General features: G+C 38.1%; 1 protein-coding gene across 6 annotated transcripts in view; it reads right to left on the bottom strand.

Annotated features, from left to right (window-relative positions):
* The window catches only part of TRAPPC8 (trafficking protein particle complex subunit 8), a 90,850-nt gene extending 74,827 nt beyond the window's left edge, over window positions 1–16,023 (bottom strand). For all 6 annotated transcript variants that reach the window (XM_067699390.1, XM_067699396.1, XM_067699393.1 and 3 more), the window contains exons 1-2: window positions 15,848–16,023; window positions 9,312–9,506 (exon numbers count right to left, since the gene is read on the bottom strand). In XM_067699390.1, coding sequence (XP_067555491.1) covers window positions 9,312–9,506; window positions 15,848–16,004 — 352 coding nt within the window. In that variant the 5' untranslated portion in view covers window positions 16,005–16,023. The remainder of the gene's footprint in view (window positions 1–9,311; window positions 9,507–15,847) is intronic.
* Window positions 16,024–25,832: the final 9,809 nt, after the last annotated feature.

Below are 25,832 nucleotides of genomic sequence, written 5' to 3'. Positions count from 1 at the left end.
ACACACAAATATATTCATACATGGCAGTATATATATTTGCAAAAATAAAACTGACCTATTCCTAAACCTACCCAATGATCCCACAGCTTACTTATTAATGCTTTCAATATTACCTACATGAATAATCAGATTTTAGAACTAAAGTTTTGTATCCCTGCCACTAGTCATGTTGTCATAAGTAGCTCCTTTTCATAAATGGTATTATTTCCGAACAGTGGTTCTCAACCAAGAGTGATCGTGACCCCCAGGAAACATTTGGCAATGTCAGGAGATACTCTGAGCTGTCACAACTAGGGATAGGGAGGGGGTGCTACTGGCATCTAGGGAAATAGGTCAGGAATGATGGAATGATGCAGTACAGCCTACAATGAGGAGAACAAGACAGCACCCCCCGACCCCAGCAAAGAATTATTTGTTCAGAATGTCAACAGTGGTGAGGCTGCCAAACCCTACTTTATAATTTGATTACTTGAGTATGACAGCAACTAAACCTCTTCAAATGGAATTTCAAAGCATACTTACCTTATAATCAAATACAAAGACGTGTGTTTTCACTTTTTGTATACATGTATATGATGTTGATTCTTAAAATTTCAAATCTCTCTTGCTCCATGCTATGCATTTTACATTAAAACTATTCTAATGTTAAAAATTTGAATTTAGATAAACTTAGTCATTTCATTAGGTTTAAGCAGATTATCTAAATCACAGTTTTACTAAAAGGATACTCCATTCCTATTTACTTATGCTGACTATAAAACCTTGTGTACTTTTTTGTCTTATTCTTAGAATCACTGAAAACACAGCAAGTATATTTTCTGTTTACATTATAATACTACATTAAACGACTGGGAAGGTTGAAGAAAAAAAGCTATTCATTTTGACCGAATAACATATCCAACCTGGTGCCATATATACAAAAAAACTTTAATTGCAAAAATGCCTATGAGAATAACCCACATATTGTTTAGGAGGGCTATTACAAAAATCTCATGTTCATTGCTATAAAAGAGGAAAAAGATTCCCAGAAACAGTACAATATATATGAAAAGTGGCAAAAATCAGAGAATGAATGACAAGGATTAGTCTTTTAAAACAGGAAAGCAATTTTCTTACCAACCAGTAAATATATCTTCCCGCCAAATGAATCAAAATTAGTCTCTAACTTGAAAATTAGTATTAACTTTCATTTAATCCAATGCCAAGAAAATATAAAGATTAGGTAGTGAAAATTTTGGTTAAAGAAGAAGGAATCTCCACAGATGAGGGAAATGACTTTATCAGCTTTGATTATTTTTCTGTTTGTTGCTTCAATGATGCAACATTAACAAATTATTAACAAATTAACAAATAACAGTAAGTTGTAGACATATGTAGACAAACAAAATGTAGACATATGAAAAGGGGTTTGTTTCACGGTGGGCTGGGGAGTTCTGAATAAACAAATTAGGTCTTCCAAAACAGCTATCCTTTGCAACACTATCTGGAATAAAAGACTAGAAAACCTACATGTCCATCGGGGGGGACATTAAATGGAGGCACTATGCAGCTTTAAGAGAAAGGGGAAAATCTCTATATATTACTATGAAGTGCTCCCAGAATACATTAAATGAAAAAAGACAACAGCAGAGACGTATACATTTTTGTGAAAGGGAAGAAGATACAGAAAGCCACACATGTATTAGCTTATATTGTCAAAGAGAAATAACAGAAGGATAAATGCCACCAACAAATGCCATCATGTGTCAGAGAAAGAAGAAAGAACAGATAAGAAAGGGGAAGGGCCTGAACAGAAGGTAGACCTCTGCAAATGTACCTTGTTTCACAGTTTTGACTTTGGAACAATATAAATGTCTACATAACTAAAATTAAAAAGAAAAATAGCAAGTACACACATGCAGGAGTTCTTAAACGGAAATAATACTTTCTAAATACTGGTGCAAGAAAACACTCGGTACTCAACAAAGAATATAAGGAGCACAGGAAAATCTTCTAAATGTATATGGCAGAAGTGGGTTTTATCCTTCAGGTAGGTCACATTCAGGTTGATGAGGTAAGTTTTTCCCTCAGCCACATGTTTCCTTGAAGGGCTAGAAGTCTCCCTTTATTTTTCTTACATGTCAATAAGTCTAGGGCATCCTTCTTTTTTGCTTTTTCTAGTGACATTTTTGAAGAAAGTGGAAAAAAATAGTTTATTAATTTTTTTAATATTAACAAAAGACTAACATTTAGTGACAATTCTCTTCCCTTAAAAATTCTCTTGTACTTATTTTGGGATGAAATCGGTATTTTGCTCATACTCCTTTCCATCTCTACATGTTCTTTGGTTGGAATTGAAACAGCAACCATGTTATCCTACCAGTTCAAGTTTCTCTATGTAGAATGTACTTTTCCCTTGGTAAGAAGGGTAAGGAAGGCAGCTAAGAGCTAAAAAACAACATAATGCTCTATATCCTCCACTCACACTCATAAAATGCAGCCCTCTCTCTCTCCCCATTTCTTCTTTGTTCCCTTCTTAGTGCCAGTAGCTTCAGACACAGTTACTAGTGTTCCAATACATACCTAACAAGGGCTGCCGGCAGTGAGCTAGACCTAGAGCAACTCTGGTCCTCTTTCTACTGAAACCAAATACTATCACTAGAAATCCCAAACCTGCCAGTGAAAAAGACTGACTACCCTAAACATAAATGTCACCTGTAAATCACATATTTTCCCTTTCTAATCATTCACAAAAGTTGAAAGTACCAGAAAACCACCATTCAGACTAAACAAAATAGCACTAAGAAATATTACAAATTCCACACAATGTTGTCACTTAAGATTATAAGTTTAGATAAACAGTGGTACCAAAACTTAGTATATTTCAGAATGAAACTATTCAAGTAAGGAAAAGAAATCAGATAATTAGATGCTGTATAATTATTTAATTCTTTAAAATACAGTTTCAAGGTCAAAAATACTTGACAACACAGTGATTATCAGAATATATGGTTTAATTCAGAGTATCTTAGACTACAAAAGCACCAACAAACTAAAACCAGAACTCATATAAAATTTATGAGCATTTTGCAAATCAAATAATCTTAAATAATATGAAGAGCTAAGAAATACTAACCTTGTATTTTAACAACAACCTTGAGAACTATCCTTGAAGAGAATATTTCTAATCAAGTGTTTTCAGAAAAATCAGCAAAAATCAAAGTATTCTAAAGAGATGAGAGTCATGATTACTTATGCCCAATTATTAAATTTCTCACACACCACAGGAGAAGACTTTTTAAAACAGGTTGTCCTTTATTGAAACTATATTCCTTTTAACCCTCAGTATATCAGGAAAAATAGTCACTGCATTTACTATCTGGATCTAACTGACCCTTGATATTTTATTGTATCTTTAATTCAGTTTACAAATTATTTACAGAATTAAGAGTAAAACCATAACAAACTTTTTAATAAATTTTAGTAAAGCGAACTCAAATTGTATTCCATATATTCCCCATTTTAAAGATACATGCCTCAGTTAGGCAACGTTTTTTGAATGCAACTAACTGTTCATCAACTATCATGCACAAAGCTAGAAATTCCAGATTCAAACACATCTCTAACAACTTCTAGTTTATCATTACTTCTGGTTCTTCTTGCATTTGCATAGTCAAGGTGCAATATTTTGGAAAAATGTGATGGCTCATATTCGCTGAAAAGAAAAAGGTCATTCTATTTGCTCCATCACTGCAAAACGTTTTCATTCTTTAGACTTCTAAACAGCAAACAGAACGATCAAGCTAATAAATTTTTTACTTCTACATCATCTAATTCTTTCAGATTACCTTCATACACATACCTGCTTTCAGCATTTGTTCACTTACAAACTATCAAGTAAATTTTGTTACACAAACTTATGATCATAAAAGATGAAAGAATACGGTCACATGTCCTTTAACAAAATGGGATGGTCTAGGTTATCATCTCAAAATATTGTGTGAAGTCTTTTCTGCTAAATTAGTGATTAGCTGGATGAAAATACTGTATTTTCTTTTTGTTCTTAGAAATACATTGTTCACTCATCAGTTCTTGAGCTTGAGGAAAATTGTCCTGGATATTGTCATCTGAAGACTCATAGACTGGGATTTCTGTATATGATCAATTTCACCATTGTCATCAGAGTCCAATAAAGTAGGTAGCCACTAGCCACATGTGGCTAGTGGGCACCTGAAATGTAGCTTGTCTGACTGAGGTGTGCTGTAGGTGTAAAATACACGTAAGATTTCTAAGACAATATAAGAAAAAGAACAAAATTTTCCATTTATTACATTTGAAATGATAATTTTTTTGTGTATATATATATATATATATATATATAAACTGGAATTAAATTAAATATATTATTAAAATTAGTTTCACCAGTTTCTTTTTACATTTTTTTTTTTTCGGCCACAATGCGCAGCTTGTGGGATCTAGTTTGCCTACCAGGGATTGAACCTGGGTGCTCGGCAGTGAAAGCACAGAGTCCTAACCACTGGACCACCAGGGAATGCCCCCTTTTTACATTCATTATTGTAGCTACAGAACACTGAAAATAATGTAAATGGCTTACATATTTCTATTAGACAGTGTTAGTCTAAAATGCTATACGTCCAGCTTCCCAGATGGCGCAGTGGTTAAGAATCCACCTGACAATGCAGGGGACACGGGTTCGAGCCCTGGTCTGGGAAGATCCCACATGCCGCGGAGCAACTAAGCCCGTGCGCCACAACTACTAAGCCTGCACTCTAGAGCCTGCGAACCACAACTACTGAGCCAGCGCACCACAACTACTGAAGCCCACGCACCTAGAGCCCGTGCTCCACAACAAGAGAAGCCACCGCAATAAGAAGCCCACACACTGCAACAAAGAGTAACCCCCGCTCGCCGCAACTAGAGAAAGCCCAAACGCAGCAACAAAGACTCAACACAGCCAAATATAAATAAATAAATAAGCAAATTTATATCTAAAAAAAAAAGAGTAAACACAATAGGGACTTCCCTAGTGGTCCAGTGGATAAGAATCCGCCTTCCAATGCGGGGGATGCAGGTTCCATCCCTGGTTGCGGAACTAAGATACCACATGTCGTGGGGCAACTAAGCCCACGCAGCACAACTACTGAGCCTGCACACCACAACAAAAGATCCTGCATGCTGCAACGAAGATCCCACGTGCTGCAACTAAGACCCAACGCAGCCAAATAATAAAATTTAAAAAAAAATTTTTAATTGCCTTAAAAAAAAAGTAAACACAATAGACAGTAGGTGATAGGATAGATAAAATTATCTCCGTTTTAGAAAAATGAGACAGAAATGCTAATAATAGCAGTAGCTGAATGGAAAAAAAGATAATAGGCAAGGAGTGGAGTGTAAACAATCTGGAACAGACCACCACAGGAAATAACTGTATATAATGAAGATTCTTTCAATTCCATCGTTGTGTCTTTCCAATTACTGTACTAAGGAACACTAGCTTTAATTGACCAATCTGATGAAGAAAACGTGGCACTGTTAAGCCAAGCTTATGAGGTAAATATCTAACATGTATTTCATAAATAGAATGCATGAAAAGTATGATGACTCACATTAATGGTAAAAACTAGAAGCGTATTTCTAGACAAACAGAATTAATCTTATTTACAATGGATAAAACCACTCTCATATCTCCAAAGAGAAGTATTCTGTTATAACAGAATCTTATTAAAATGAATTCAGTCCTTCATATCACATTCCCAGTCTTCAAGACCAACATAAAAATAAAGCTAAAGGGAGGTGCGTTAAGTAGCAGGGAAAAAACTTGAACAAACTGTTTTCTTCTGTAGTTTGTCCTAACCACTTGGAATTCTTTTTTAAAACCTGCCTAAGGAGTTCAGCTATAGTAATGCCTCCACCCACTTTTAAAAGCAAATGGTAGTGAATCTTTCCTTATGTGGAGATGTTGGCAGGGACCTGAGAATGTAAGTAATATAATTAGATAAAATTTCTCACAACTAAATCATGACCACATTGTTCCTATAAACTATCTATACCAAACAACTTTAATAAACTATAAAAAAATAAATATGCCAATCCCTAATATACAGCCAACCAGACATCGGATTTGAGAATCTTTCTCTAAAGATAATTAAATGACCCCAAATAATTCATAGTGAGAAGGGACTTCCTTGGTGGTCCAGTGGTTAAGACTTCGAGCTTCCAATGCAGGGGGAGTGGGTTCAATCCCTGGTCACGGAACTGAGATCCCGCACTCTGCGCAGTGCGGCCAAAAAAAAAAAAAGAACTGTGAGTAATAAAAACTGGGCAACTCTCAAGCCTATTCACAGCCTTACCACCCAATAAAGAAGTCCACAAGATGACAAACTTTTTTATGCCCAATCAGGGTTATAATACCTCAATTTGAAATAGAAAATAATGCCAAAGGCTCACCAGACATTTAAGGAAAGTTTCCAACATGAAAAAGAGAACAAAACAAACTGAAAAATAATACAAATGAAAGAAAAAGCATAGGATAGAAGAAAACTTAAAGACTTAAAAGAAGCCAACAACAATTTACTAATATCCTTTTCAGACATTCATTCCTCAAAAATTCTACCTTTCACACAACTTTTCTCAGGAAACCGCTGGAGATCCTTCACCAAATCAACAAAATACACCAAAAAAGATATGAATGAGAGGCTACAGAAAAGGGAAAGAAATCTCCAGAAAGGCAGCAGTGGAGCAGGCCTTGGAAAGCAACCAGACCACGACTGAGTAGAACAGTGTTCTGAAACTTTTATTTCATTATCTCCCCCCATGAGCCTTTTTAGACATTTTTCTAATTGATCATTCTCCCCAAAGAATACTTAAAAATATTGTTAGATACTTAGATATACTGTGTATCCATTTACAGACTGTGGTCCTTTGGAGAGCCACAAACCATTATAATATCTAATATTTTTGTTCCCCAAGTACCAAATTTTCACCCCATTGAGGGATGGTATCATTCCCCATAGAAAATGCCTGGAGTAGAAAGAGAGAAGACTTCAGGAAGGAGATCTTAATAAATGGATTATCTCATAAATTAATCTGTCAAGGGGAAAATCTTACTGAGTGAGAGGCTATTAGAAGTCTGAGGGACTAGTAAAAAATAGAAAGAACTCTGGGCAAGTTGTTTTTAAAAAGGCAATTACTAAATACTGGAAAAAAAAAAAAAAAACAAGAGCTGTATAAGAATGAACTGAAAGCCCAACATTCGGCTCAGCAGTGAAGAAGTGAATACTCAGTCACAGTACTGTAAACAGTGAGTATTAATCAAAAATTATAAAAACTGCATTAGGGAGATGGAGGAAGGGGAGTAATTAAGCTAAATCTTCATCAATTATAATGAGAAATCAATAAATAAAAATTTTAATTAAGCCATAAATAGCCATATAAAAATATTACTTAGAAACACGAAATGAATACCAGAGAAAAGAGTTGGTGGGGCAGGGGTGCAGAGAGCAGATCAACTGTTGCTTGTTCCTCTCAAGTCTTTTTAGCATTATGTCTCTGTGTATATATCATTCTGATAAATTAAATTTTTTTTATGTTAAAGGTATATAAACTTTGGAGGTTAGGAAAATATTTTCAGTATAGAAAAAGATAATTTTTTAAAAATATGATAGTTAATCCTTCTCTGTGTGCCCCTCAGCACTTTGGCATATTGGATATGCCATATCTCTATTACAACATATTGTCATCTTAAGATACTATAAATTCAAATGTATTATAATTATTGACCAGATATATGACTAATATATGAAGTTATATATAGCATCTCATTCATCTCTGATCTCAATGCAAAGCATACAGTAGGAAATCAATAAATATTTGTTGCATGTATAATAAAAATGTTAAAGTCCCTATAAAATAGAATCACAGGATTAAAGGTCTAGAAGAGGCCTTAAGACGTAATCTAGCCAATTCCTCTTGTTTTCAAAGAATAAAACTGATTCTGAATAAGTGACTTATTCAAGTTATCCAATTAACTACTGGATAACTCTGGCCCTTGATTCATTGCCCTTCACATCTCAACATGAATTTTCCATTGATGACAGAAATAGTTCAAATTCCACTGCTTTCTCCCAGAAATCTGCAAATTTTGCCTCATGTTGAAAACATGTTATGCCAGGAACTGCTTAAAATATGTATCCTGAAAATGGATTCTTTTGATTTACAAAGATAACCATAATCTTCTAAACTTAGTCTTATTAAGTTAACTTGCCTTGCTGGAATTAAAATGACAGAGAAAGAAGAAAAATTATAAACATTTAAACAAAATAAATCTACAAATACTTCTAACCATACAAGTGCAACCAACTAACTTCAGGATTTAAAACACGCCACTTAATTTCTCTTTGTATGTTTGGAAAAATCTTTAAATATGCAATTAGGAGGTGTTAAAGTAATAGATTATGAGTTATACTGATCTAAGATTATTTTATTAGGCTGCTAAAATATCCTAATTAGATGATGTACTTCTCTTTTTTTTTTGGCCGCACTATGCAGCATGCAGGATCTTGGATCGAACCTGTGCTCCCCTGCAGTGGAAGCGCACTGCCCTAACCACTGAACTGCCAGGGAACTCCCAGATGATGTACTTTTAATCTTTCCGCTCTAAAAATCTATCCCGTGTCTCCCCATTAAGTCTTTTTCATACTGAAAAAGAGTCACACCAACCACTGCTAACTCACTTTACAGAGTATTACATAATTTTACCTACCAAGCCTATTATGAAAACATTTATCTTTCAAATCAGATTAAGATCAAATATTTATTTATATATTATAAACATTTCCTCCACTTAGCACTAAGCAAGATAAAAACTATAATAAACTTAATGCTTTTTATGTAATCACAGTATTACTTAATGTCACAAGAGAATAGTTTTTTATCTACTGTTAGTTCTTTCATTCAAGAAATATTTATTATGCTTATGATCTAGGCATTACTTTAGATACTAGGAATAAAATAAAGAGCCAAAGTTCCTGCCCTCAAGGAGCTTGTATTAACTTTACAATTAGAACTACAAAAAAAATTTTTCATTATGAAAAAGTAAAGTGAAATCACATAATTCATAGTTATTTGAATGGCTGCCTGCTTACTTGACTGTAACCTCCTTGAAAGCAAGGACTTTTTTTTTCAACATTGTATTTCCAGGCTCTAGCACTCAGCAAGCACTTAAGTGTTGAATGATTTCCAAGTTATAGAATTACCTTTTCTAATAAAAAGAAAACGTCATTTTAAAAATAATAATAAACCTTATTACATACCACTGATGTTGAGGTCGTAATCTCCTGCCGTAATCACATTTGCTACTAATCCTTCTGCTGGCTGACTGCCAGAAACAACATCATTCAAAAGCTTCCGAATGGCTCCAGGCTGAGGTGGTTGGGTGATAATGTTGCTTACTGCTATCTTCAAGTTTTTGATTACGTGAAGCTGATTATTGGGATCTCTCATATGAACTTAAAAAGAAAAAAGAGAAAAACTTGAAATTACTTCTGTACAAAGCATAACAGGCCAACTATTACAACAATAATAAACTGGGTTAATGGTTTATAGAGGATGCTCAATTTGGAAACCAGAAATTCCAAGTGGGACAGTCTTCGAGAATACAACCAACTTACAACATTCCATTATACACCAAAAGGGCAAGCTAAACAGTCTAACCTTCCTCTCCCACAATGCTACTGCTCACAACTACTCTACTCTAGGTCCTTTCCTTCCTCTTATGTTAGAGTTGCCAGGGACCAACTACCATCCATACCAAATGTCTAATTCTCACCTCACCCTAAGGCTGGTCCACGGCAGTGTGAGGTCTATGGTATCAACACTGAAAATAGGAAAAGGGAAGAAAGGGAATTAAATGCTGTCTGCAGGCTTCCTCTGCTTCTCCGATAGCGATGCCTCCATTCTCAGCCCCTATTCTAGTATCATAAAAATCAATGCCGCTCTGGTGCCGGATGTTGACAGTGAGGGGAGGCTGTGCGTGTGCTGGAACAGGAGGTATATGAGAACACTCTGTATTTTCTGTTCAGTCTTGCTGTGAACCTAAAACTGCTCTAACAAATAAAGTCTATGAAAAAGAAAGAAAGGAAAAAAAAAAAACAATGCCCAGATCCCTTCTCCTAACCCAATACCTCCTGCCTCCTCTCTGCCTTGGCTCAGTCTATGGGATTTATAACCAGTGGTTCAGGGCTTCAAGGCCAAGGAACAGGTTCTCAGGCAACTGTAGCAAGACAGTGTCCACGGTGCACAGAAGGAAATGTGAGCGTATTTTTTCTCATAAATATAATAAGACAAGATGATTAGTTGCCATGGTACTATAAGAAGCAGTCCACTGTATTGATTAAGGGCCCAACTTTTGGAGTCAGACTTTATTTGAAATTCCAACCCACCACTTACTAACTGGGTTACCCTAAACAACTTTTAATCTTTCCCATGCTCAATTTCCTCATCTATAACATATAAAGAAAGTAATGTACTTCACAAGGTTATTTGAAGGATTTAGGTGAGATATTCTTAGAAGACACAGTTTAAGTGTAAAGCACTCAGCACAAGCCTGACACATGACTGTATAGTTAAGATGGAGGCAGCACGTACAACATACTCTATTTGAAGTACATCATGGATCATATACAAATACGAGGCACTTTTTGGAAAACTGACTTTGGGTACCTACCCATTAAAAATTGACGTTATTTTCACCAATGGAAAACACTTTATACCAAACTTTTAAGCTCAAGCCCGTCTACATTTTAAATGAAGTTACATCTGTTAAAAACTGTCTTCCTAAATTTCCTGTGTGTTCTGTTGACTTCTAAATCTTTAATTAAAAGACATTAAACAAAAATCTTTTTAAAATACTACATGTGGCATGAATATGTGTACTTGTATTGCAAAACTAAATATATGTACAGAAAGTATACAGGCAAATTCCATTATAATGATTACCTATGATGAAAGAAGGAAAGAAATGGGACTGAGGAAGGGTAAAAATGTGAATTCAGCTCTATCTATAATGTTTCTTTTTAAAGGAAAGGAAAAGATACAAAGCAAATATGACAAGATTCATTGGCTCTAGGTAATGAGGACCTGGATGGTTCTTGTATTCTCTGCATCCGTCTGTAATTGTTTTCTAAATTATTTAAATAAACATATGCAGGCCTCTCTCCCTAATGAAACTTCTCAGCTGGTCTAACTATGAAACAGAGAGACCAAAAAACACAAAGATACTATGGTACATTTCTGATATTTTTAGAGTGTGCTGTACAAGTAGTTTCCTTGAAGGGTTGATCCATAATTATCAAATAACATAAGTAGCCATGTATGTATTAAACCTCTTTCAAAATTTTAAATTGACTCTAGTATCCGGAAGTGTTAACACAAAAAGGTTATTCTAGTTGTGCCCTATATTCAGAACGGGTTAACCAGTTATTACGTTATTAGTTATTGGGTAATCTTACTAATAATCCAGAAATTAGTTATTATGTGTGGCAGCCAGACTCTGAAATGGCACCCAATGATCCCGGTTATTTCCTGGTATATACTCTGGTGGAGTCCCCTCCCACATCCCAGGACTGGTATGTGTGACCAATGGAACACAGCAAGAACAATGGTATACTACTTCTGAGGTAAGGTTGTAAGAGTTCAGGGCTCCCCTGGTGGCACAGTGGTTAAGAATCCGCCTGCCAGTGCAGGGGACACGGGTTCGAGCCCTGGTCCGGGAGGATCCCATATGCTGCGGAGCAACTAAGCCCATGCGCCACAACTACAGAGCCTGCACTCTAGAGCCTGTAAGCCACAACTACTGAGCCCATGTACCACAACTACTGAGCCCGCATGCCACAACTACTGAAGCCCACGTGCCTAGAGCCCGTGCTCCACAACAAGAGAAGCCACCGCAATGAGAAGCCCATGCACCGCAACGAAGAGTAGCCCCTACTCGACGCAACTAAAGAAAGTCCGCGTGCAGCAACGAAGACCCAACGCAGCCATAAATAAATAAATAAATTTATATATATATATATATATATATTTTTTTTTTTTTTTTTTTTTTTTTTTGCGGTACGCGGGCCTCTCACTGCTGTGGCCTCTCCCGTTGCAGAGCACAGGCTCCGGACGCACGGGCTCAGCGGCCATGGCTCACGGGCCCAGCCGCTCCGCAGCATGTGGGATCTTCCCAGACCGGGGCACGAACCCGTGTCCCCTGCATCGGCAGGCGGACTCTCAACCACTGCGCCACCAGGGAAGCCCCAAAATTTATATTTTTAAAAAAAGGGTTCAGCCTCCATCTTGGGTTCTGATCACTCCCTCTGGGATAAGCTAATGTCATGGGGACACTCAGGGAACCTATGGAGAAGCCCACATGGCAGAGAATTGAGGTCTCAGGCCAGCATCCAGTGAGGAAGTGAGACTTGCCAACAACCATATGAGTGAGCTTGGAAGCGGATCCTCCAGCCCTAGATGACCACAGTCCCTGCTAACAGCTCCACTGTAACCTCAAGAGAGAACTGTCCAGCTAAGCCACTCCCAGATTCCTGAGAAACTGAGAGATAATAAATGCTTTTGTCTTAAGGTGCTAAGTTTGGGGGTAATTTGTTACACAACAATAGATAAGTAATATACTGGAATAGCACAAAACCATCTTAGTAAAGAGAAAGGCAAAAGCTAAGAATGACTGAGAAATGCTCTTAAATCACACACAAAAAATCCAAAGGTTCAGAATTAAATAATTATATTAAGGCTTCATTAAGATTATAATGTCACAAAAGGTGATGTTATGTATCATATAACATCTCAATTTCAGGGTGAAATTCAGCTCTATCATTACCTTACTTTTACAGACTACTATATAAATATAGTTTCTTGAATACTGTACTATGAAGCAACATTCCCCACTGTGCTGCCCATGGATTACCGGTTGCTCAAGATAGCTGTCTGAAAAATCAACTCCATGTTCAAATAAATTTGGGAAGTACTGGATTAAGTTTTTAAAAGGTCTCTTTACAGCAGGTGTTCCCAGAACTCTCCATATGCTGAATGACACTAATTCTCCCAAACACATGCTATATTAAGCAAACTTATTTGACCACAAAATTTTTCCAGGAAACATACAACTGGTGTACTACAGAACATATTTTGAAAAATAAAATAATGATATCTTTTGTTTTTATGTAGCACACACAAAACTTTACTGTACTAAAAAAAATTTTTTTTAAACTCAATTGCTTATAAACCACACCAACTCCCCCAAAACTCCATACACTTGCTTAAGAAATCTGTGAGTGCCACATATTTACCATTAGATATGAAATCAAAAATTCCTTTCCTAGAATTCAAGATCCTTCCTTATCTAGGTATTTTCCCTTACTATCCTGTACTCAATAGGGACTTCTCCCACTGTTCCCCTCCAACCATTGAATCATAATTTATACCTTTGCCCATACCATTCTAACCTCATCCCTGTCTTCAACAGGGAATGCCCACCCTCTTCTTTTCCACCAACCGTCGACCTATTAAAGTCCAACTCACTATACTCCTCCCTTAAATTTTTTGCAGTCTACACAAGGAAAGCAGAGTACTGATTTCAGCCTCTATTCACTGCACTGTCCAATACAGGAGGCACCAGCCACATGTGTCTACTGAGTACTTGAAACATATCTAGTCCAAACTGAGATGTAATATAAGTGTAAAATGCACACCAAGTTTCAAAGACTTAGCAATAAAAAAAAATGCAAAATATCTCATTAAGATTTTTGTATATTTACTACATGTTGAAATGGCAACATTTTGGAAATATTGGGTTAAATAAGATATTACTTAAACTGCTTTCACCCATTTCTTTTCACCTTTTTAAATGTGACTACTAAATAAAAGTTATACATGTGATTCACATTATTTTACTACTGGACAGCACTGCTCCCTTGTGTGAATAGGTGATTCTAAATATTACCAGCAGATAAGACTTGATTAAGAACACCTTGTCTTGAATCAAATTGCCTGTTTTTAAATCTTTCCCACCTGTAAGACTGGACAAGTTAACATCTCTGGGCCTCAACGTCCTCAAATTTAAAATGGTATTAACGGTATCTACCTCATAGGACTCAAGGAGGACTCAAAGACAAATGCTACGTAAGTAGGCATAGGTGTTTGCATTATTATTCTTTATTAACAAAGCAGAAAAGAGCACACAGCTCAAAATCAAACGCACTGTTTTGTCTTTTAAGAATTTAAGAATGTAGCGCGCTTTATTGTTTTTATTGACTTAGGACAATACTGGAGGAGGTGAGATGGATGGCTAAAGTACATGCTGAAGAAAATCCAAGAGTTCCCAATCTTTGCTTTATTGGATAGCTCTCTCTCTCTCTCCTTTAAATACACAAGTGAGGGCTTCCCTGGTGGCGCAGTGGTAAAGAATCTGCCTGCCAATGCAAGGGGCACGGGTTCAAGCCCTGGCTCGGGAAGATCCCACATGCCGCGGTGCAACTAAGTCCGTGCACCACAACCACTCAGCCTGCGCTCTAGAGCCCATGAGCCACAACTACTTAACCCACGAGCCACAACTACTGAAGCCCGCACGCCTAGAGCCTGTGCTCTACAAGAGAAGCCACCGCAATGAGAAGCCGGCCCACCGCAATGAGAAGCCGGCGCACCGCAACAAAGAGTAGGCCCTGCTCGCCGCAACTAGAGAAGGCCCGTGCACAGCAACGAAGACCCGACACAGCCAAAAATAAATAAATAAATTTATTTTAAAAAAATAATAAATACAAAAGCAAACTTATAATGGAGATATTCTCCCAAAGAATACACGTGTGGCATGTAAATAAATAAATTTATGGCGCAGCATTTTTTTGTGTGAAGTCATAACCAAAAAACCATGGTCGTTGGCTTGACACAGCTTTATTATAGAACCTTTTTATTTTAAAGTTCTTAACACAGAACTTTCCCTATACTTTACTATGTTCTGTTTGCAAAGTACAGGTAAAGATATTGGCTAAACCACACTTGACTATTATTACACTTACTTTTCCCTAATAAAGAATCTAAAGCTGGAGAAAACAGGCAGCTCTTCTATAAAAGATATTTCTCCCGTTGATTAAACTTTTAACTGAAAAAAAAATTCAGGACTTTTCCATCCCTATAAATCATAACTCCAACTATCTCGATTAAATTAACTACAACTTGTCCTTATTTCCTCGTCCATTAGGCAAAAAAAGGCTGCTGCAAGTTTCATTAATTTTATAATTCTTCTTATTTTCTTGAGAGATTAAGTAAAATACTGGATCCCTAAGGAAATGTTTGAATTCTCAAAAGAAAAAAGTAAAATAACTGAACAGAACGCTTGAAGGGGATGCACCTCACTGCTAAAGAATATAATACTCAAGACAACTTTGAAAGCCCGGTTTAACTCCCAGGGGAAAATGATTCGTCGTCTTCCCCCTAAGACCTAGTCGTCTAACAGGGAGCATCTTCTTACCTTGCCCTACCTTGCAACTTCCTAATTCCCTCCCTGTGGCGGCTGAGAACAGGCTCAATGCCCTTCTCTGGGACTCACATTTTTAATTACCTAACAGTGTGGCTGGTCGGGGAAGTGCCTAGAAAAACTGGAGGTTAGGACCATGATGTCTTGACCACCTCACGGCCCCTCCTCCTAAGGCCACCGGAGACACCGCGGGGGCCCAGCCCAACGCCACTCTACCGGCTCCGGGATGTAAACACCGCCCTTCTCTTCCCTGCCCGCCCCCAACTTCCCTCTCCCGGCCCCAGCTTTGCCGGAGCTCAGTGAAAAGGGGAGACCACATACCCTCAGAAGTGAGGCGAGAGAAGGGCTTAAGCAACTCCGCGAAGCTAAGGTGATTGAGACGAGTGAGCCGCTCGGCTTCGTCGCTACACAGCGCGGCGACACAGGGGACGAAGGAGTCCGGGATGAGCTCCTGCACTGATTGTACACACTGGGCCATCACCGCGGCAGAGGCAGCAGCGGCGCCCGCCCTCCGGCCCACTCTCAGAGGCTGATCCTGCGGCTGCAGCAACTACTGCCTCCGCCCGCCGGCCTGGCCCGGCCCGGCTCGGCCGGGCGGGGCCCGACACTGAAGCCTTGAGACCAACAGAACAGACGCCGCCGCCTCGGCTCCCGGGGCACCCGCCACCGACCCCTCTCCGTCACCGCCGCTCCTCAGCGCTCGCCCCGGCGTCCTTGCATTCCACCCTGATAGGTGGAGACGCCAACAATCGCCAGTTAATCCTCCCGACGGCAAAGCGTTTGTCGCCGCCCGACAGGAACCGCCATGTTGGGGCCGAACCCTGACCCACCGGCGTACTTATCCCAGCAGCCCCCGCGCTCGCCCCTCACGTGACAGTGTTAAAGAAGATGGGGGCGGGGGAAGAAAGCCAGGAAGAGGGAAGTAAAAAGCGACCGAGGCCGGTCTGGAGGCTGGCGCCGGAAGTGCGACGGGTGGGCCCCCGCACTACTGGGCAGGGCTGGGGCGGGGCTACGAGCGCGGTGGGCGGAGCCAGGCGCGGAGGCACGCGGGGGTTGGCCTGGTTCTCGCGCACGTCCTTGGCAAAGCCCAGCGAAGTGTGACGTAAGGGTCGGTAGGCCGAAGCTCGCGGTCTGTGCTGTCACAGTGGTGCAGGCACCCGTTCGTCTTCCACGCCCACTCGACCCTCCTGGGAAACGGTAGGTAAACCATGTGGCTGTTCGAGCTGCCTTTTGCCCGCCCGCCCTGCCCTTCCCACGCTCCTGGTGGAGCGACTGGGGGCACCCGCTCAGCGGAGAGAGCGTGCTGCCCGCCGGGTGTTTGGATGTTTCGCTGGAGCCGGCCTAAACAGGCCACGTATCATTTAAACACAACCATGCTTTCAGAAAGCTTTTAGAAAGGACTGCCATGCATGTGAACTCAACCAGTGAGCAGAAATGTGTGCCGTTGTGGGCGCTGCAGTTAGCCCGAGTGTAGGAGAAACTACTGCGTTTTTGTTGGTCTCACGGAAAGGATGTGCCCAACCTCCGACCCGTTCATCCGCTGCCGCCTTCTTTTTACAGTCTGCTAGAGTATTTACTTTATCGTGATGGAGGTGTGGGAATCCAGTAATTACGTGCCGAATAAATAGAGGCCTGAACTTCTATTCCTAACTTTCATTTTTATAGATTTTTCCTCTAAATATGTAAAAGTGAATGAAAGGAATTTTACTATAATATTATTCAGCTCCTTCTGAATTAAATGACAAAAATATAAGACAAGGAAAAAAAAAATGCAACACCCGTAAAGCCAACATCATGGCTTTATGGTCCTTGATTTAAAGGAGGCTTCCCCAAACAAGAGTATCTCAAATTGTCAGATTGGCACCCTGAAGTTTCTACCCTGGTAAGAATTTATTACAGGTGAGTATGCCTTTCTCGTATAAATTGAAAAATGGGAGGTAGGAAAGGACAATAGGACATAATGACATGACAACTTAGCCACAGATCAATCTAGAAAAGATAACACGTGGGAGTTGAGGATGTGGAAATTCATTTCCTTAAAACTGGCTGTGCCTGAGGACCTCTTGGAAAGCCTTCTTTTAACCCCAGGGGTATACATGTTACCTTTTGAATACCTCTAATATATCCCTTACCCTTTATAATGTAAGAATCTCACACAACAGAGCGTGACTCAAGTTATAAGATATACTTTTTGGTAACAGGGCTCCTTAATGCAAGCATACTACTTTAGTACTCAACTCAAAGTTAAAAAGGCAATTTATTTTTTACATTGAAGGTAAAACTAGCTGTATTAGGCTCTGTGAGAAGGACTTTCAAGGGTAATTTAGCCTAAATGGATTTTTGGAGATATAATTCACATACCATAAAATTCACTCCTTTAAAGTGTACAGTTCAGTGGGTTTTACTGTACTCAGAAAGTTGCACAATCATTACTGCTAATTCCAGAACATTTTCATCACCCCAAAAAGAAGCCTGGTGCCCCCTAGCAGTCAGTCTGCACCGCAACACCCCCTCTAGCCCCTGGCAATCACTAATCTACTTTCTGTCTCTATGGATTTACTTATTCTGGACATTTCATGTAAATGGAATCATACAATATATGGCCTTCTGTGTCTGATTTCTTTCACTTAGCATAACTTGCAAGTTTCATCCATATCGTAGCATGAATCAGTACGTCCTTCCTTTTTATGACTATGCCTAAATGGATTTTTGTCTTATGCATTGCCTTTACAATCTAACACCACATGCATGCACTGTTTCCAGTGAGTGACAGCACTGTAAAACACTATTTCTCTTCTAGTTTATCCTAAACTATCTAACATGTTCAACTTCTAAGGTATTGTCTTCCCCTAAAGATTAAAGCTGAGTCACTGCCACATTTGCTTTTCAGCCTACATGAATGGGGAAAAGAGAATGTAAACGTACATGACTGATGGTTTCAGATCAAATTGTAGAAATGGCATTCAGCAATTTCACTCACATCCCACTGGCCCCAGTGTGTCCAAAGGAGACTGGAGAATGTAGGCTTGAGGGTTCTGTTGCTAGATGAAGAGGAGAATGAATATGGGGTGACAGTCAACGGTCTCCACCCCACTTCATTAGGAATGAGGTACCTTGCAGGATGTATCGATATTTGCCTGAGGTCTAAGATATCACACGTCTTTCATTTCTCTGACTCCTCTGGACAATGACCCTTTTTGCATCACTTGTCCTCTGAACCATTTACTCTGTCCAGGAAACATGAAGTGTTATGGTTGGCCAGGCCTTGGCCATGTGCCCACCCTCAAGGCCAAGCAGACAGGGTCTATCACTTAAAGAGAGGAAGCTTGCTGGACAAAATAGTAATAACACAAGCAACTAAGGACCTCTTTTCCAAGTATTGAAGATAAGGCCCAGCTTCCTACTCTCCCCAGAATCAAAGAATCCCGTAAATCGTATGCTATGCCAATTTTGAAATAGTGTGTTATCAAACATTCATGGATTGTTTTATTTTGCATGTGTGATACTGCTAGTCTCTTCTGATGTCTGGTGTGGTCAAGAATACAGACACTGAAGTCAAAGAAGTCTGAATTCAAAACCACTCCACCCCTTGTGAATAAAAATAATATCACCATTATTGTTCACCATATATCAAGCATGGCACTTCACATATATGTCTACTACATATATATTCTGCTTCTCACACAAACCCTGAGAAGCACATGTGTTGCCAGTTTTCAGATGTAGCACCTGAAGCACAGAGCAATTAATTAACTTGGCCAAAGATAGCACTGGAGCAGAACCAGCTCGGTTCTTAATCCTAGAGACTTGATCACTGGGATAAATTGTTTTTCCATATGTTTCCTCGCTTTGAAAGCATCTACAGAAATTTTAGCTTGCAATAGCTTGTAATACAGTTTTAGCAAGAAATCTGTGACTTTTAACAAGTTACTTGTCTTGTGAACCTCACATTCTTTATCTGTAAGCTTATGAAGTTGGGACTAGAAGATTTCTTGTATTCATTCCAGTATGAAGATACGAGAATCTATTATTCTTTCCACTATTATTAAATTTCACTGTGTTAACAGTAGATGGTGCTATTGAGTATTAGCTTCAAAAGCCAATAAAAAACCGGTTCTGATTCCTGAGTACATGGATCTCACATAGGAGCTAACTACCTGTACATCAGAGCATTGGAGGTCAGGGGATGCTGAGAAAATTTGTACATTAAAAGTTTCTTAAGCTTCTGTGGAATCTAAAAATGTAAATGTATATACAAAACAGAAAAAGACTCACAGACATAGGAAACAAACTTATGGCTATCAGAGAGAGGGCGGGACAAATTAGGGTATGGGACTAACAGGTACAAACTACTATGCGTAAAACAGATAAGCAACAAGGATTTACTGTATAGCATAGGGAGTTATACCCAATATCTTGTAACAACCTATAATGGAATATAATCTGCAAAAATCCTGAATGGGTATGCTGTACACCTGAAACTAATACACTATTATAAATCAACTATACTTCACTTTTTAAAAAAGTTTTGTAAGCTCAAAGATTTTTATGCTATGCTACTTTAAAACACTAAACAAAGAAAGGTTTAAATATATAATACACATATTGGCCCACACTTTTTATTCTGTTTACTGTACTGGATTTTTTTGTTGTTATTTGCATTGGGTCTTCATTGCTGCGGCAGACGGGCTTTCTCTAGTTGCAGTGAGCGGGACCTACTCTTCCTTGTGCGTGGGCTTCTCATTGCAGTGGCTTCTCTTGTTGCAGAGCACGGGCTCTAGGCGCTCAGGCTTCAGTAGTTGTGGCACGTGGGCTCAGTAGTTGTGGCTCGCAGGCTCAGTAGTTGTGGCGCATTGGCTTAGTTGCTCCACAGCATGTGGGATCTTCCCAGACCAGGGCTCGAACCCGTGTCCCCTGCAGTGGCAGGAGGATTCTTAACCACTAGGCCACCAGGGAAGCCCCTGTACTGGATGTTTTAAGTATAGTTATTATCATTAAAGTTCAGACTAAAACAGATGGCATCCATTTCCTGGTTATTTTAAGGATGAATCATAGCCACAATTTTGCTCATAATTCTATTTTATACTTATTATAGGTATTTAAGCCCCATATAAATCCTCCTCTAATTTAATCTGCAGCAAGTAAAAATCTTTTATACATATTTTCTCCTTTATGCTTCTAAGATAGGGAATAATATTAGTGCTTGGTTTAAAATCATATGTAAATACTTCCAAAAACAACTGGATTTGGATAAGAAAAATGTAGATGGGGGAACGGTGGGTGAGAATGTTGAAGATCTAAACTCTAAACAATTCTATAAACATTAATCCTCAAGATTTAGGCTAAAAATAAGTGCACATTTGCATGCCATATTTCGATTGGCTGCATAAACCCATGACTTTCCGTTTAGGAAAAATTATAATATCGTTTTAAATGTGAGGAACAGTCCTAGAGAGATAAAGTAATTTCCCCAAGGTTATATGCCTAGTTAGGTGCAGAGCTAGAAAACGCTTCCATTTCCTGACTTTTAGTTTCAAGCACTTTTCATTATACTTCCTCGGTTTACATATTAACTGAAATGTTTTTACTTATTTGTCCCTCCTATTTCAGAAATTATTTAATGCAGTGGATATTGTTTTAATACATACTTCTTTATAAATGCTTTTAATGTCAACACATTAATAATTATTTTTATCTCTATAAAAATAAAAGGAATAGTTACAGCTGCTAAGCAGTCCCCAAAAGTCATGTACTTTTTTAGCTAACTTGCTATGCAACTTAAAAAAATATTTGCAGTTTGAAAGAAATTAAAGACCTGAACACATGAAAAGACATCTCATGTTCATGGATCAGAAGACTTAATAAGATGTCAGCACTCCCCAAATTGTTCTACAGATTGATATCAAATTACCAACTGGCTTCTTTGTAGAAATTGGCAAGCTGATAGTAAAGTATATGTCAAAATTCAAGGGATCCAGAATAGCCAAAACAATCTTTAAAAAAAAAAAAACAAAAAAACACAAAAAACAAAGTTGGAGGACTCAAACCAGCTAATTACAAACTTATTACAAAGCTACAGTAACCAAGAGAGTGTGATACAGGCAGAATAAAGCCTCGCATTTAAGGGCAATTGAATTTTTTAAAGGGTACCAAGACAATTAGAGGAAAATAAAATAGTCTTTTCAACAAAAGGTGCTAGGTCAACTGGTTATCTACATGCAAAAGAATGAAGTTGGACCCCTACCTCACACCATATACACAAAAATTAACTCACATTTAAAGACCTAAATGTAAGATCTAAAACTATAAAACTGTTAGAGAAAAACATAGGCATGCATCTTGATAACCTGGAATTAGGCAATGGTTTCTTAGATACAACAGCAAAAGCAAAAGCAACAACAACGACAACAAAAAGAGAGAAACTGAACACCACTAAATTTTAAAACCTGTGCTTCAAAGGACACTTAAGAAAGTGAAAAGACAGCCCACAGAATGGGAGGTATTTTTTGCAAATCACATATCTAATATGATTTGATGAAAAACTGATAAATTTAAATACTGCCAAAAACTGGTTTTGGATACCAAAAGTGCAGAAGTACAAGGGAAAAAAATCTAGTATATGTAAAGAACTATTATAACTCAATAATCAGAAAGATAAATTATCCAATCAAAAATGTGCAACATCTAGTTAACATCCATCACCATAGATAGTTACAAAAATTGTTTTTTCTTGTGATGAGAACTTTTCAAACCTACTCTCTTAGCAACTTTTTGGTGACCATTTCACAATATATACAAATACTGAATCATTACCTTATACACCTGGAAGTAGTATACCATTATGTCAATTATAGCTTAATAAAAATGAAAGGAAACTCCTAAACAGATAAAGCTTATGTAGCAAAGATTCATAATATTATACCTAATGGTTAAATGTAAGAAAGAATTATTTCCTTTAAAATCAGAATAAGGGACTTCCCTGGTGGCACAGTGGTTAAGAATCTGCTTTCCAATGCAGGGGGCACAGGTTTGAGGAAAATCCCACATGCCTCAGAGCAACTAGGCCCAGGCACCACAACTACTGAGCCTGCGCTCTAGAGCCTGCGAGCCACAACTACTGAAGCCCAAGTGCCTAGAGCCTGTGCTCTGCAAGAAAGAGAAGCCACCGCAATGAGAAGCCCACGCGCCACAGGGAAGAGTAGCCCCCACCCGCCCGCAACTAGAGAAAGCCCACATGCAGCAACGAAGACCCAACGCAGCCAAAAATAAATAAGTAAATAAATTTATTAAAAAAAATTATATAGTGGGATAAATATATAGCACACCTTCATCATATTTATGTAGCTGTCCATCTCTCCTCCCAAAAGTAGGAGGCAGGACTCATATTTTCAGCTTCTCTTATAGCTAAGACATAATCATTTGACTTTAGTTTTGTCAGCTAGACATATATGTGCAAGAATCCTGTCTGAAAGTGAATTATATGAGGAAACATATTTTGGGAGAGCTTTCATTTATGCTCTCATTGGTAGTGAGAGACACCATAAAGCTGTCAGTTCCACTAAAATTAATCCAGAGGTTCAGTGCAATTCAAATCAAAATACCCACAGAGATTTTATGGAATTTGACAAAGTAATCCTCAAATTCATACTTAAGAGCAAAGATCTAAGAATAGTTAAGATAATTTGGGGGACTTTGCTGGTGGTCCGGTGGTTAAGACTCCACACTCCCAATGCATGGGGCCTGGGTTCGATCCCTGGTTAGGGAACTGGGTCCCACATGCCTCAATTAAAGATCCCACATGCCTCAACTAAAGATCCCACATGCCGCAATTAATACCCAGTGCAGCCAAATAAATAAATAAATAATTTTTTTAAAAAAAGATAATTTTGAAGTTAAATAAAAAGATAGAGGAATTTGCCCGACCAGCAAGCAAGATATATTAAAGTTATAATACGGTTATCAAGAGACAGGAGTAGACAAATAGGCCAATGGAATAGAATGGAGAGCTGTGGGACAGACCAACTTGAAACATAAACAAAGTGATGTAGAACAGATTATTTGATAAACAGTGCTTCAATAATTGGTTATCTCTATGGAACAAAAACCTGATTAGTTTTCTATGTCATGGCATACAAAAAAAATCAGGTCAGGTAGAATAAAGATGCAGACAGTAATAACACTTACTTGTTGCTTATCTTGTGCCCAGTACAGTTTTAAGCATTTTATATATCCCGATTCATTTAGTCCTCATAACAACGCTGTGAGTAGGTACTATTAATATCATTCCCATTTTATAGATGAGGAAACTGAGGCAAAAGAGATTAACTAAATTGTCCCAGGCCACAGTACCACAAAGTAAAACAGCTGTGATTTGTACTCAGGTAATCTGCCTCTTGAGTACCCATTTTAAACCACTACACTAACACTGCCTCCCTTTCATGAAGGAAACAGGGACAGATTTCTTAAACAAGATTCAAAAAGTGCAAACCGTAGCAGAAAAGATTGATAATCGAACTACATTAAATTTAAGATCTTTTTATCAGAAGATCACAAAGTAGTGAAAATTCAAGCTACAAATGTGCAAAGATATATATCTACCATAAAGAACTCCTATAATTAATAAGAAAAAAGGCAATCTGTATACAATTGATACTGTATAAGTACCAGAACACAACACAATATGATACAAGTGACAAAGTCCCAAAAGAGGAAACCTGAATGACCAATATATAAGTATTCTCAAAGTTTTAAAAAATGAGCAAAGGATATAGACAGTTCTCCAAAAAAAAGATGTACAAATAGGCAATACACACATGAAAAGGACTTCACCATAATTAACCATTATGGAAGTGAAAACCAAAACCATAATAAAATACCACTTCACACCCACAGGGTAGCTATAATCCAAAAGACAATAGCAAGTGTGACAAAAATGTGGAGAAATTTGAACCTTCATATACTGCTGGTGGGAAAGTAAAGTGTTGCAGCTGGTTTGGAAGACAAGCTGTTTTCCAAACTGTTAAACATAGAGTTACCATATGATCCAGCAATTTGCCTCCTAAGAGAAATAAAAACATATGTCAACACAAAAACTTGTACCTGAATGTTCATAACAGTGTATTAGTAACAGCCAAAAAGTAGAAACAATCCAAATTAACTGATAAATGAATAAGTAAAATGTGGTATAGCCATGCAATAGAATATTATTTAGCAATAATAAGAAATGAAGTACTGAGACTTCCCTCGTTGTCCAGCAGCTAAAACTCTGCACTCCCAATGCAGGGAGCCCGGGTTCAATCCCAGGTCGGGAAGTAGATCCCACATGCCACAACTAAGAGTTCACATGCTGCAACTAAAGATTCCACATGCCGCAGCTAAAGGATCCCACATGCTGCAACAAAGATCCCATACGTGGCAACGAAGATCCCGTGTGCTGCAACTAAGACCCGGCATAGCCAAATAAATAAATAAATATTTTTAAAAAGAAATGAAATACTGATACATGCTACAACATGGATGAACCTTGTAAACAGGCCAAGTGAAACAAGCCAGTCACAAAGGACCACATATGAATCCATTTATACAAAACATTTAGAATATGTACATCTATAGAGAGAGAAAATAGATTAGTGCTTGCCTAGGCCTGGTGGTAAAGATGGAGATGGGAAGAGTAGGAGAGTTTGGAGGTTATGGCTAAGGGGTGCCAGGTTTCTTTTTGAAGTAGTGGAAATATTCTAGTAATGATTGTGATGATGATGCACAACTCAGTGTATGTGCTAAAAGCAATTGAACTGTATCATTTAAATGGGTGAATTGTATGATATGAGAGTTATATCTCAATAAAGCTGTTGCCAAAAAAGGTACAAGTGCAATGTTTTGCAATTTTTAAAAAATCAGAGATGAGGAAAACTATTACAATTTTTGTTGTAAGTTTTGGTAACAGCAAAACCATAAATGAAATGAAATTCTAGTCATGGTTCTTCCACTGCCCACTTTTAAGACCTTGGAACTAGTCACTTAACCTTTCTGATCTCAAGAATCATCACCTGTAGACTAAAGATTGTATGATTGCTAATAACTCATGATTCTAAGCAATGGTCCTTAATGTTTAGAATAACAGATCTCTTTGAGAAGTTGATAAACATCAGAAGCATTCTGATGAAAATCAGAAACAAGGCACTATTAATTACTATTAGTATTTAATGTTCTGAAAATTTGGGTTAATGAAATAAAAATAAGTATAAATATTGGAAAAGAAAAGCAAATTATTACATACTCAGAAAGCTCAGATAAATTTGCTGAAAAA

The sequence above is a fragment of the Pseudorca crassidens genome, chromosome 12 (assembly GCF_039906515.1).
Source record: "Pseudorca crassidens isolate mPseCra1 chromosome 12, mPseCra1.hap1, whole genome shotgun sequence".
NCBI lineage: Eukaryota > Metazoa > Chordata > Mammalia > Artiodactyla > Delphinidae > Pseudorca > Pseudorca crassidens.
Note: the sequence above shows the minus strand (reverse complement) of the source record. Positions and strands in the feature narration are given on the sequence as shown.